At 43.0% G+C, this 13,207-nt stretch overlaps 1 protein-coding gene across 4 annotated transcripts; it reads left to right on the plus strand.

Annotated features, from left to right (window-relative positions):
• The first annotated feature begins 1,715 nt into the window (after positions 1-1,715).
• On the plus strand, positions 1,716-9,497 carry LOC135547101 (gap junction gamma-1 protein-like). Of its 4 annotated transcripts, none has more exons than XM_064975772.1 (4): positions 1,716-2,011; positions 2,688-2,780; positions 6,122-7,295; positions 7,486-9,497. In XM_064975772.1, the coding sequence occupies exons 3-4, from the start codon at positions 6,158-6,160 to the stop codon at positions 7,497-7,499; spliced, it is 1,152 nt and encodes a 383-aa protein (XP_064831844.1). In that variant the 5' UTR covers positions 1,716-2,011; positions 2,688-2,780; positions 6,122-6,157; the 3' UTR covers positions 7,500-9,497. The 4 variants fall into 4 exon arrangements, with proteins under 4 accessions (XP_064831844.1, XP_064831845.1, XP_064831847.1 ...); XM_064975773.1 differs by having other exon boundaries at positions 1,716-1,995; XM_064975775.1 differs by lacking the exon at positions 2,688-2,780 and having other exon boundaries at positions 1,716-1,995.
• Positions 9,498-13,207: the final 3,710 nt, after the last annotated feature.

Below are 13,207 nucleotides of genomic sequence, written 5' to 3' on the forward strand. Positions count from 1 at the left end.
TTTTCTCTGACACTCACTCCCCCATTCATTATTCCTCTGCTTATTACACTGACAAAAGAGCTGTCTATAACTCCTTAATAGGTAAACTCATGGCAGAACGAAAATATTCAGGCAAAAGCCAGTTCTGACCATTCTCAAAAGCTGTGAGTATGTGGCATCGAGGAAGACAAACATCACGAGGGATGATTCAACCACTAGCCTACACAGGTCACTCACAGAGGCACAAATGGAATAAGCAACTATATTATACCTAGAGTTTGGTCATATTACGCCAACAGTTGTAGCACGATGAACGTTCCATTCTGGAGAAATGTGATCAGAGTAAACATTGTTTTATTTAACCTTTATTTAACTAGGCAAGTCTGTTATGAAAACATTTTTATTTACAATGTCCGCGTACCCCCGCCAAACCCAAACGACGCTGAGCCAATTGTGCGCCGCCCTATGGCTTTTGGGAAAAAGCAAGCTGCAATCCAGGGCACAAAGGAAATCTTAACAGCACACTAAAGTCAAGCAACTTGAATAACCACTACGTTTTGGGTTCCTGCTGTTTAGAGTTTATGCCTCTGTGGTGAAAATGAAGCTTGTAAGTCTAGTTGACGAGGGGACCACACAATGAAATCCATGAATGAAAGAAAGCACGCTTGTGAAATCTCCCCAAGAAGAGGGAAGGGGAGCACATTCCAACTAACCTGTTTGCAGTGAAGAGCAGTATGATGTGCATTGAGTGGTAAACTGCCCTGGCCAGACAATAAAACTCGGTCATCCACAATCATGAAGTCTTTTCGCAAGCAATTTGTTGAACACAATACATCTGCTTATACTTGCCAATTGTTTAGCGATGTTGCTTGAATTTCTGTGAATACAAGAAAGAACAATGACCAGGATCATTGACTGACTGACTGGCTACCCTCTGAGATTGATGAAATAATTTAACAGTGAAACATACAGAATGTACCCAATCTAGTGGAATGATGTCTCGTTGATGGCATCATTGTGTGGATGAAAAGACCTTACAGAAGACTGGAGTGCCTTTGATGTACTTCCTGCGTGTGCCAACTGATGACAATGGAGGATAAAAATGTACTGTATATGGAAGCTAGTTTGGGAGGAAGGATTCTCATCCCCATCTTGCCAAAGAAAGTGTCGAGAAGGAGGAAAGGTTTCAAATAATAACTACTTCCGAACGCCCGCTCCAATCGGAAGGGGGGGGGGGGGGGCTATGTGCCATATAACAGCTGGGGGCACATCCCACAACAATGAAGATTGTAGCACCATTTTCAAATTCCCACCACACCAACATGCAGGTAAAATTCAGCAGACTGTAAATCATAAGAATTACCATAGACATACTGCGACAGTTGCCTAGTTGTGCTAACTGAAATCTTACAGTAATAAATAAATTACAATTTTCTTAAATCTCTATTATAGGGGTGCATACATACATTTCATTATAACAGTTGTGCGTACAAATTCTACATTGTAGATGTTATAGTTGTTGATGTTCTTATTAATATCGTAAACAGTTTATTGTGAGAACAAATTAACATTGCATTACGCCCAGCCATAGTCTGTCTATGGAACTCAGGAGAGAGAGAGGGACATCATTTTTTGAGAAATAATACTGCCGTCTTCATTTGCAATGTAAACGGCTAAATCTGTTTTGGTGGCTGACTGTTGGGAGCACACAGCTGTGTGTATCGCATTGTATGAAAAATAAATAATCCGGTTCTGAGGATGAAGAGTGTCGACGTTGATCCTTGTCTCAGATTTCATGAGAAGGTCCTGGAGAGGGGGGTGGGGTGTATACGCGCGTAGGGGAGGAGAAAATCGGGATTTAGGGATGTTCTTTGTCTGTCTCTCCCCCGTATTTTTCGAATGCGGGTAATAAAGTGAAGCTTTTTTCTATAGTGGAGAGAAAAGTGACCAGACATTTGAGGAACACTTTTTTTTAGGCATAGCCTACAGGCAATATTCAAGGACTTTAGAAACGGAGTAAGTAGGATTCGAGGTAAGATTAATAACATAAACGTTAACCAACAAACTGAGCGTTAGTTTGTGTTTAGGATATTTATTTGTGTGTTTCTGAGTGTTCTGCGCTAACGTTAGCTGGCTGCTTGAAGCAATTGTTTTTCTCCTAGCTAACTTAGCTACTGCGTTCAATATTTGATGTAAGTAGCTATCCTCTCTGTCTAGTTTAGATAGCCAATCAGTCAATTGTTTGGTAAGTGTTACTAGAGAGAAATAGGTAGCTAAATATGTAGTTAGCTAATTGATATCTTGATTTATGCTAGCTTGTTCCTTCGTGCGAGGGGATGAAGGTGATGGAAGCTATCGAACGCAGCACGAGGGCACCGTAGGAACATAGATTTCTAATGAACCCATTTTCTACAGCCGTATGTAATAGTTTTTCTCTGGCTGGCAACTTTACGTGTACATGGGGTAGTCTGGTTAGCTGATTTAAAGGCAAAATAGCAGAAATGTACTTATAGAGCCACTGGAGGCCGGTTCTTCACCGCGAGCAGCCTGCTGCTTGTCCTCCCCACCACCCTGTACATTCAGGTTAGACCGCTCTAACAGTTGGAACGTGCCTGGAATTTGTACGTTTTCTATGAGATATTAAAGAGGCAAATCTGCAGTTGAAACAACAAAGCCCCTAATTCGCCAACCTTTTTTAATGTAAATAGCTTCTGGATGGGGCTGGAGAGATGGACTCACTCACAAATTCATAGACGGGGCCACCCATGATATCAAAATGATAGTTTGAACTAGGTTTTGAGGTGAGTAATGTTTGTTTTCAATTACATTGTCTGTAAACAATCAATCAAATTTATTTATAAAGCCCTTCTTACATCAGCTGATGTCACAAAGTGCTGTACAGAAACCCGGCCTAAAACCCCAGACAGCAAGCAATGCAGGTGTAGAAGCACGGTGGCTCGGAAAAACTCCCTAGAAAGGCCAGAACCTAGGAAGAAACCTAGATGGGAACCAGGCTATGAGGGGTGGCCAGTCCTCTTCTGGCTGTGCCGGGTGAAGATCATAACAGAACATGGCCAAGATGTTCAAATGTTCATAAATGACCAGCAGGGTCAAATAATAATAGTCAGTGGTTGTCGAGGGTGCAACAGGTCAGCACCTCCAGGAGTAAATGTCAGTTGGCAATTCATAGCCGATCGTTCAGAGTATCTCTACCGCTCCTGCTGTCTTGAGATGGTTGAAAACAGCAGTCCTGGGACAGGTTGCACGTCCGGTGATCAGGTCAGGGTTCCATAGCCGCAGGCAGAACAGTTGAAACTGGGGCAGCAGCACGGCCAGGTGGACTGGGGACAGCCAGGTTGTCCTGAGGCATGGTTCTTGGGCTCAGGTCATATATATATATATGAGAGAGAATTCACACAAGACAGGAGAAATACTCCAGATATAACAGACTGACCCTAGCCCCCCCGACACAAACTACTGCAGCATAAATACTGGTGGCTGAGACAGAAGGGGTCAGGAGACATTGTGGCCCCGTCTGACGATAGCCCACGAAGATCTCCGCCACGACACAACCTAAGGGGTCCGCCAACCCGGACAGGAAGATCACATCAGTGACTCATCCTACTCAAGTGATGCACCCCTCCTAGGGACAGCATGGAAGAGCACCAGTAAGCCAGTGACTCGGCCCCTGTAATAGGGTTTGAGGCAGAGAATCCCAGTGGAGAGTGGGGAACCGGCCAGGCTGAGACGGCAAGGGCGGTTCATTGCTGCTGTGCCTTTCCGTTCACCTTCACACTCCTGGGCCAGACTACCCTCAATCATAGGACCTACTGAAGAGATGAGTTTTCAATAAAGACTTACAAGTTGAGACCTAGTCTGCGTCTCTCACATGGATAGGCAGACCATTCCATAAAAATGGAGCTCTGTAGGAGAAAGCCCTGCCTCCGGCTGTTTGCTTAGAAATTCTAGCGTACGTGTAGGTATGTACAGCAACACCAAATCGGAAAGATGGGTAGGAGCAAGCCAATTTAATGCTTTGTAGGTTAGCAGTAAAACCTTAATCAGCCCTTGCCTTAACAGGAAGCCAGTGTAGAGAGGCTAGCACTGGAGCAATATGATCACATTTTGGTTCAAGTCTAGCAGCAGTGTTTAGCACTAACTGAAGTTTATTTAGTGCTTTATCCAGGTAGCTGGAAAGTAGAGCATTGCAGTAGTCTAATCTAGAAGTGACATGGATACATTTCTCTCCATTTTTGGACAGAAAGTTTCAGATTTTTGCAATGTTACATAGATGGGGAAAAAAGCTGTCCTTGAAACAGTCTCTTGATATGTTCTTCAAAAGAGAGATCAGGGTCCAGAGTAACGCAGAGGTCCTTCAGTTTTGTTTACAACCATCAAGATTAATTGTCAGATTCAACAGAATATCTCTTTGTTTCTTGGGCCCTAGAACAAGCATCTCTGTTTTGTCCGAGTTTAAAAATCTAAAATTTGCTGCCATCCACGTCCTTATGTCTGAAACACAGGCTTCCAGGGAGGGCAATTTTGGGGCTTCACCATGTTTCATCAAAATGTACAACTGTGTGTCATCTGCATAGCAGTGAAAGTTTACATTATGTTTCTGAATGACATCACCAAGAGGTAAAATATATAGTGAAAACAATAGTGGTCCTAAAATGGAGACTTGAGGAACACCAACATTTACAGTTGTTTTGTAAAAGGACAAACCATCCACAGAGACCAACTGATATCTTTCTGACAGATAAGATCTAATCCAGGCCAGAACTTGATTAAAAAGGGTCAACAGTCGCGTAAACAAGGTTATATTTTGATTTTTGATGGGGTGGACAATTGAACTAAGCTCTTGAGGCATTTAAGTTTCAGATTTGTCATTAATTTAAAAGTACAAACATGGATTTAGCAATCATATTGCCCCTTTTTAAGGTTAGTTACCTTTCATCCAGGCTTTTGGGTGTGTTTGAAAATCTAACCCCAAAACCAGTGGACTTCAATGTACCAATAGGCAGTAGCTTGTTTTATTTCATACACAAATTATATATGTGGTTTGGCATCCACTTACTTACCTGTGATGAAACTCAATCCCCTATCTGAGGCAGTTTATGGTCAAGAATTTACAATGCCCAAATCATCCGTTTCTGTGCATAGCTCATTGATGTAGTTTGGAGTAAATATGTATTTGGTGCCCATTTCATGAGATCATTGCCCAAGCTTGTGACATCTCAAGAAGGAAAAGCTGACAGAACTGGTATTATACATACTGAGCAAAAAAAAAAAAAAAAGCTCATGAGGGCTGCCTTTGTGAGAAGCTTACATTGATATTAATGCCATCTGCTGGCTATTAGTGATATCTTGCTGATGGATCACATCTGTCTCCCGATGGTAGTACATTGCAGCTAAGGCAAGATATAGGTGCATTTGCTCATCTATTGTTATGGGCCTTTTAATTCCTTGAGTCATCTGATTTTGCTAGGGTTTTTCGTTTTTAATATTACCAATCAAATAGAGCTTATGAGTATCCATTAATTGAATGACACGGTTTCATAGAGGCCTGTACTGACAAACGGAAAAAGAGGCATACATCACACAGACCCATTTTATCCTTTTATTTGTAGCCTATGCGTATATCACATCTACACACTTCAGTTGGTTGGTGTAGTAAATGTACTGGTCTTCTCTTCATATTATGTGGGCAGTTTCAATATTGTTGTATTTGTGGGCACTGAAACTGATTTGTGCTAAACTTATAGGCTATATTATTTGCCTAAAGAGTTGAGATATTTGATGACAAGCAAGCCTCCTATATCCACTAGAACAGTCCATGAGGGAAATTTGTCAAACAGTCTGGTCTTTGTTCTACATAACTATTCTTACCCAATAGTTGGTCTGAATTTCCCAGGAATAATTGGCAATGAAGTTGGAATCGTTTAGGGGTGTATGCCTTTGGTGCTCACACGTGTTGCAAACTCTCGGACTGAGGAGGAATCCTTCTCGTCATTTTTTCAACAAATTTAAGTTGAATATTGCATAGTTTATTCTAGGTACTGCTGTACTTCCAGTAGCTACGCAAAATGGTGTTGGCTTATATAGTCTGTTTTGCTCACTTTTTCTCCCCCCCCCCATATAGAGTTGAGTGTCCCTCTCCCCCCACTCCGGAGTCACCATGAGCTGGAGTTTCCTGACGCGTCTCTTGGATGAGATCTCCAACCATTCTACCTTTGTGGGAAAGATCTGGCTCACGCTGCTCATTGTCTTCCGCATTGTGTTGACGGCTGTAGGAGGCGAATCCATCTACTACGATGAACAGAGCAAGTTTGTGTGCAATACGCACCAGCCCGGTTGTGAAAATGTGTGCTACGACGCTTTTGCGCCGCTCTCGCACATCCGTTTCTGGGTCTTCCAGGTGATCATGATCACCACCCCCACCGTCATGTACCTGGGCTTTGCCATGCACAAGATTGCCCGCATGGATGACGAGGAATACAGGCCCCGTGGTAGGAGAATGCCCATGGTGAGTCTAGGGACCAACCGGAACTACGAGGAGGCGGAGGATAATGGTGAGGAGGATCCCATGATCTCGGAGGAGATTGAGGTGGAGAAGGAGAAGAAGAAAGAGGAGAAGCCCAACAAGAAGCATGACGGGCGCCGGCGCATCAAGCGCAATGGCCTCATGAAGGTGTACATCTTCCAGCTGTTGTCGCGTGCTGCTTTCGAGGTCTCCTTCCTGTTCGGCCAGTATATCCTCTACGGCCTGAAGGTGTCTCCCTCGTACGTGTGCAAACGCTCCCCCTGCCCGCACACGGTGGACTGCTTTGTGTCGCGCCCCACAGAGAAGACCATCTTTTTGCTCATCATGTACGGGGTGAGTGCCCTCTGTCTGCTCTTCACCTTGCTGGAGATCCTCCACCTGGGCTATAGCGGCATCCGGGACTGTCTCTGCCGTCCTCGTCCCCCAATTCCCCACCAACTGGCTAGCCAGCGTCCCACACTATGTGGCCACCGGGTCCCCACAGCTCCTCCGGGCTACAACACAGCTCTGAAGAAGGACCCCAAGGGCATGCGGTTGGACTACAACCTGGGCGACTCGGGCCGCGAGTCGTTTGGGGACGAGACTTCACAGCGGGAGCTGGAGAGGCTGAGGAGGCACCTGAAGCTGGCCCAGCAGCACCTGGACCTGGCCCACCTGAACGAGGACAACCGCAGTCCGTCGCGGAGCAGCAGCCCCGAGTCCAACGGGACGGCCGTGGAGCAGAACCGCCTCAACTTTGCCCAGGAGAAGCAGAGCAGCACCTGCGAGAAAGGTGTGTTTATCTGGGCTCTGGCATGCGTCACAAAAAAGTATAATATGTTGGTTTTAAGCTAATACTTCTGTAGTATTTTGCATGTAATTGTCATTCTATAGTGGTTCGAATCAATTAATGGATGTTGTGGATGAGGTACAATTATTGTCTACTTGAAACTGACATTACATTTTTCTCCTTTTGCCTTCAGGTTTGCGAGCCTAACTTCTTCATTTGCCCACCTGGCCCTCTAATGATATATTCTCACATCTGGGACCGTGGGGGTATGAGGGAGCATTGCGTGGGAACAGGTGTTGTATATATGTGACTCGAGAAGGATCAATTGGTTTGCCTTTCAGTATTGAGGCCAGTGAATGCTCAACTGAAACATGCCAAACTCAATGAGCAGGCTCTTCCTACCCAGCTACACTTGACCATGTCTGAAGATCCAAAGTGACCCAACTGTTTTCAGAACATGCCTATTAGTATCTCAGGGCAGCTGTGCTGTTTTGTTGAAATTCCTTTAGTAGTTTGTAGGTATTCCTCTTTGCTGGAGTTTAAAGAGGTCCATCTCAAGTTGGCCTTGAACCTAAAACTGTAGTTTAAATTTCAGCCATTCCAAGAGGGAATGGAAAGTGTGTCACAAAACCACGTCAAACATTTTTTTGTGTGTTTTGTGAGGAATAAGGAACCACAGTGAGTCAGTGTTTGAACTGGTATGGTAATAGACAGGGCTCTCTGCTGTTGAGCAGAATAAAAGGTACTAAGTGGCCAATTCAGAGGGTGTTGGTGATATTATGCAGTGAATAACTGTCTTCCATGTGCAACAGCTTACAATTAGTAAATGGTTAAAACAATGTGTTAACCACCAGTCATAACTGTTATATTCGAGTTGTAGCACACCAACAGCAATACGTAGTTTGCAGAAGTAACTTACTTTGATCATGAAACCCCCCCCCCAAATCTGATGCCAAGTCTGGGAACTGGAAGCCTTTTTTGGCACCTTTGTCCAAAGGATCAAAAACCTGGGTAATGCTTGAATTCATGTACATTCTCGTATGTTTATGTAACACATGCTTTTGATACTGTTCTTTCATTTAGTTTTATAAGGTAAATGTTTGGATGATACTTGGAAGTGCAAAATGAAGCCTTTAAGGCAGTGGTATTCAAAGTTGTGGTCAAGCCCAAATAGTTTTGAACACATTTTTGTATGGGACAATACGCATTTTGAGAAAGATAATTAGAAAAAAAATTGTGTTCAGTAAATGTATCTATTGGTTTCTTCATTTTGATAGGAGATTAAAACGTAATGAATTGAAGGTTATTTGTTGATGTAAAGATAGGAATTCACACACAAGGATTTTTTTTAAAGGTTGTCATTAGATTCGGGTTGGGGTTGCAAATCATTTTTGTGGGGGTGGGGAAATGGGGTACTGCTAAAAAAATGTTTGAATACCACTGCTTTAAGGCCGCTGTGACCAACTAGTAACAAGTATGAAGTTCCCTGCTTGGCGGGGGGGGGGGGGGGTCCAGGTCCGGTTAACTAAGCATTTCTTCTGTCGAATAGCATTTTCAGAAAGCAAGCCAATTGCCCCCCAACTCGGGGTTATATTTTTTATACATTGTGTGTTCCCCTGAAATTTGGACCTGTATTTGTGGCTTTGTTACTTCTCTACACATTTCAAAATCTTACGCTCGGTTCAGTGTTCATTGAGGCAGTTAGTACGTTTCCATGCACACTAATAATTCAATGTTCAACTTATGGCAATAGTCATGTAAACACTACTCTCCTCATCTTGAATCAACGTAATGTTAAAATCGAAGTAAGCATACGTTGATTAAAACATCCGGTTTTCTGAAATCTGTAGAATTAAGATGGCTGATTCAGCGTTCCACCTGTGTATTTGATCTGCAAGTGAGTTCGGAAAAACTGAAGGTATGCATCTTAGAAATAGTTCACACACAAACGTTATATGTCTGAACTCAATCAAATAGGTGTCACAAATTACATGGTCAAATGTTTATTTTGATGGTTTTCTGCATTTATTTAAGTCCCATTAGGTAGCCCGGTTACATACGTGAAAAGGATTATTAGGGAAATTGTTCTTGCAGAGCTTTTAAACAAACGATTCGATATTAATCTGGTTATGCACAAACCATATTGTGTGCATGTTACTGTACTCTGATGCAAATCAAATTCAAAAGCCTTAAACTGTTAAGAATGACCTCCATGCTCCTGTCTGTTTTATCTTTTAACAGTTAAAACAACCCAATGCCTTGAACATGATCATCTATAATGCAAAAGTTCATGTTATCTTTTGAAGGTTAAAATGACCCAATGCCTTGAATGTGATCTGATGCTGTTAGTGCACTCTAACAGCAGTGCCATGAAGTGTAAACTCATCTCAAAACTATTTTTTATACTTGCTTTAGTACTTTTTTTATTTCTTAAACTTTTTCAAATAAATTCATGTCTACCTTGAGTATCTGCAAATTGTATGTAATGCAATGTGTAGGCTGGTGTATATTAGGTATGTACATTTTCGGTCTACATTATAACACTGAATTGTGCTATCAAAATATCTTGGCACTCACAGGATTTGCAGCTGGATTGATTTTGTAATTAGTGTGAGGGGCCGTACTTATTTGATCACATCGATGCAATTCCTAGCTGCAGTGTTCCAAACATGTTTTGCGCCATCATAATTTGGTGATATTGGCAAATGTCACCCTATGAGGGTTTGCTTGGTTTGAATGAAATATTTAATTACATTTACCAATGATCCCTCCTAATGTCTGAGCTTCCACCGTATTGTATTCACCTGTCAATTACTGTCCTTTAAGGGCAAATGGAGGAAACAATTACAGATTTAGCAATTGAACCAAAACCCCAGCAATAAATCACTGTTTCAGCAAGTCCAAAGTATATCAGTTATAGACCATTATCAATGGTAACTTTGAAGAGTTGAAGTGCGTTTTCTGGCACGATTACATAAATAATGCAAGAGTTCAAGCAGGTGAATAACATTGCTATGAAACGCTTACTGTCTGGACTGTGCAGTTCCACCTCCAAGCTGAAGAACTCGATGCAGGTTCTCTCGCTGTACCTGATGTGCCTCTATGACTGCTGGTGTCAGGCGGATGAACCAGATGACTTTAAGCTACTTGCTACTCTGACCAACTACTTAAGGATGGACTTGACCTCCAAACCCAATTATACCTTTGACTGCAGTCGTCCAAGGAGTAACTCACTTCAAAGTGGGAACACCTTTTGCCCACAGGTGAACCCAGCCAGTCCAGTCAGCCTGCATTGTTCTGCTATCAGACGCTCCTGGAGCAGCTAATGGAAGTAGGCCTCAAACCCCTTATCTTGCACCACTCAGCATTTCCTCTTTCAGATGCATAGATTTCTGTACTCCACTATTGCCTTAAACACATTTTGAAATACTTTTAAAATGTGGATCTTATGCTTGACAGTCCACAAGGCCATGCGGTCAGTTTTCATAACACATCAGCCCCCTCCTTTCTATGCTCTCCTGTAGGGGTCGATTGGAGTAAGGGCCAGTGATATTCCCATCCTTTATCAAAGTGAGGCTACCATTTAAGGTATGGCTACAGTACCTTTGACATTTGGACAATGGAATGTGCCCAAATGCCAGGCAACAAAATATGAAACTTCGACAAAATTAGACGCTGCAAAGGGGATACTTTTTCAAGGCATTGTATTGCTGTGATGGTGATAATGTATTTCCCATTCAGGATGGGGCTCGACGGGGTTGTAGTGGAGCAGGTCGAGAGCTTCAAGTTCCTCAAGTGTCAACATCATTAAGGAATTAACATGGTCCACATACCAACACAGTTGTGAAGAAGGCACAACTATGCCTCTTCCCCTCAGGAGGATGAAAAGATTTGGCGTGGGCCCTCAGAGCCTCAAAAGGTTCTATAGCTACGCCATTGGTAGCATCTTGAATAGCTGCATCACCGCCTGGTATGGCAACTGCTTGGCATCCGACTGCAAGGTGCTACAGAGGGTACGTACAGCCCAGAACATCATTGAGGCCGAGCTCCCTGCCATTCAGGACCTCTATACCAAGTGGTCTCTGCTACCACACGGCAAGCGGTACCGATACACCAAGTCTGGAACCAACAAGACCCTGAACAGCTTCTACCCCCAAGTCATGAGACTAAATAGTTAACCAGATACCTACCCAGACTATCTGCCTAGACACTTTACCCCTACATATCTACCTGTTAAGGCAGGTTGCCTATTTAAGAATGCACTGGTTGAGGGAGGAGCTCAAACCGTTAAAGGACAAGGATAGGGCAGAAAGATGATGTTCAGGTTTAGCGAGTATGAGCCCACATTTATTATCTTCTTTCCAGCATTGATTTGTATGTGCTAAGAAGAAACATTTCCATGAGCATATTTCATATAAAGAATTCACATGATCATATTGTATATCATAAATATTACTTGTCGTACGCAATCTCATAGCCAGTAGCCAAACCATAATTATATCAAAACGATTATTTCCATGCCGTAAACAATGATTCCCTCTAAAGCAATTCCAAAGTAAATTCATATCCAACATAACCATCAAAACATTCTACCACTATTCAAAACAGTGCATCTTCAGATGCACATTGATTGACACAAACCAGAAAGGGAAATGGAAATATATGTTGGGTTACTCAAGTTGCATATTGGACACATGCACATAGAGGAAATAAAAGAGATAAATACTAGAGTTCTTCCAAGGCATGGATTGTTCTTCTTCGGTGAGGTTTAACGGTGGTTGGCATCCTATATGTTGAATTACTGCCCCCAACTGAACTGTACTATATATCCATTACACTTTATGATACAAAATTGAAAGGTGGGGGGAAAAAATAATATATTTTAAATTACCCTACACTCATTAAAACCCATCTCCTTATTCCACTACTAAATCTTCAACCACAGGCCGACAACCCGAGAGGACGGGACACTACCACTCAACACACCCTGTAACTCTTCTGAAGTCAAATCTCCTACCCCCAAGTACTTCTCTAAAGCTGCCACCACAACATTTATTTTCAGTGATTTTACGTTCCATTTCTGCAGTACAGTTGATAACCATTGCTACGAACGCTAAGAAGCCAACCCTACTGAAGCGTATCAGTTATTGGCCTGTCCCTCTGTGCTGGCACATATCTACTATTCACAGGGATCCTCTCAGAATACCTCAACCATCTTCCTCTACATTATTCACTGCCTCAGCATATGACACCTTCTGCGCTACTCTGACTCTATAGTCACCTCAACCTGCCTCTCTCACACCAGATACTTCCGATACCCAGGAACATGTGCACCTCTACAGTTGACTCACAACTGTATCCACTGAAACGACACAATCCTCTATCCCATGCTCTCCTGCACACTTCCCACATATTGGAATCTCCTGCCTACACACTGCTGCGACATGACCATAATTTTTGCGTTTGTGAGGAATTCACTGTGCTAACAGGATAACGGCAGGCGTCACAAACTCCATTAATCTTCAACTTCAATTGCTCCACCACCACACTCAATGCTACCCCAGAAATCACTCCTTTCAATGGTGCCCTGTCCCCAAGAGCAAAGCAAAAAACAGATCTTGACACAAGTTGCATCGCACGGAGCGTCTGATATGAAGAAACACAAACATCACAAGTCCACTTCGGATTACCTTTACGACTCAACAGCACCCACTATCTTTTCCGCCCAACCTGAAATCAGCCAAAAGGCCTGGTTCCACCCTCCTCAAAAATCTCACTTCCACTGGACCAAACTTATCTTTATCATAACCATGTCCATCAATGCAAGGCTCAGTCTCCTCACAACACTTTCTACCCCTTTCATTTTACCTCCAGAACTCGAACTGGTGTCCGGCTCACTCTGAACGTGACACCAA

The sequence above is a fragment of the Oncorhynchus masou genome, chromosome 10 (assembly GCF_036934945.1).
Source record: "Oncorhynchus masou masou isolate Uvic2021 chromosome 10, UVic_Omas_1.1, whole genome shotgun sequence".
Classification (NCBI taxonomy): domain Eukaryota; kingdom Metazoa; phylum Chordata; class Actinopteri; order Salmoniformes; family Salmonidae; genus Oncorhynchus; species Oncorhynchus masou.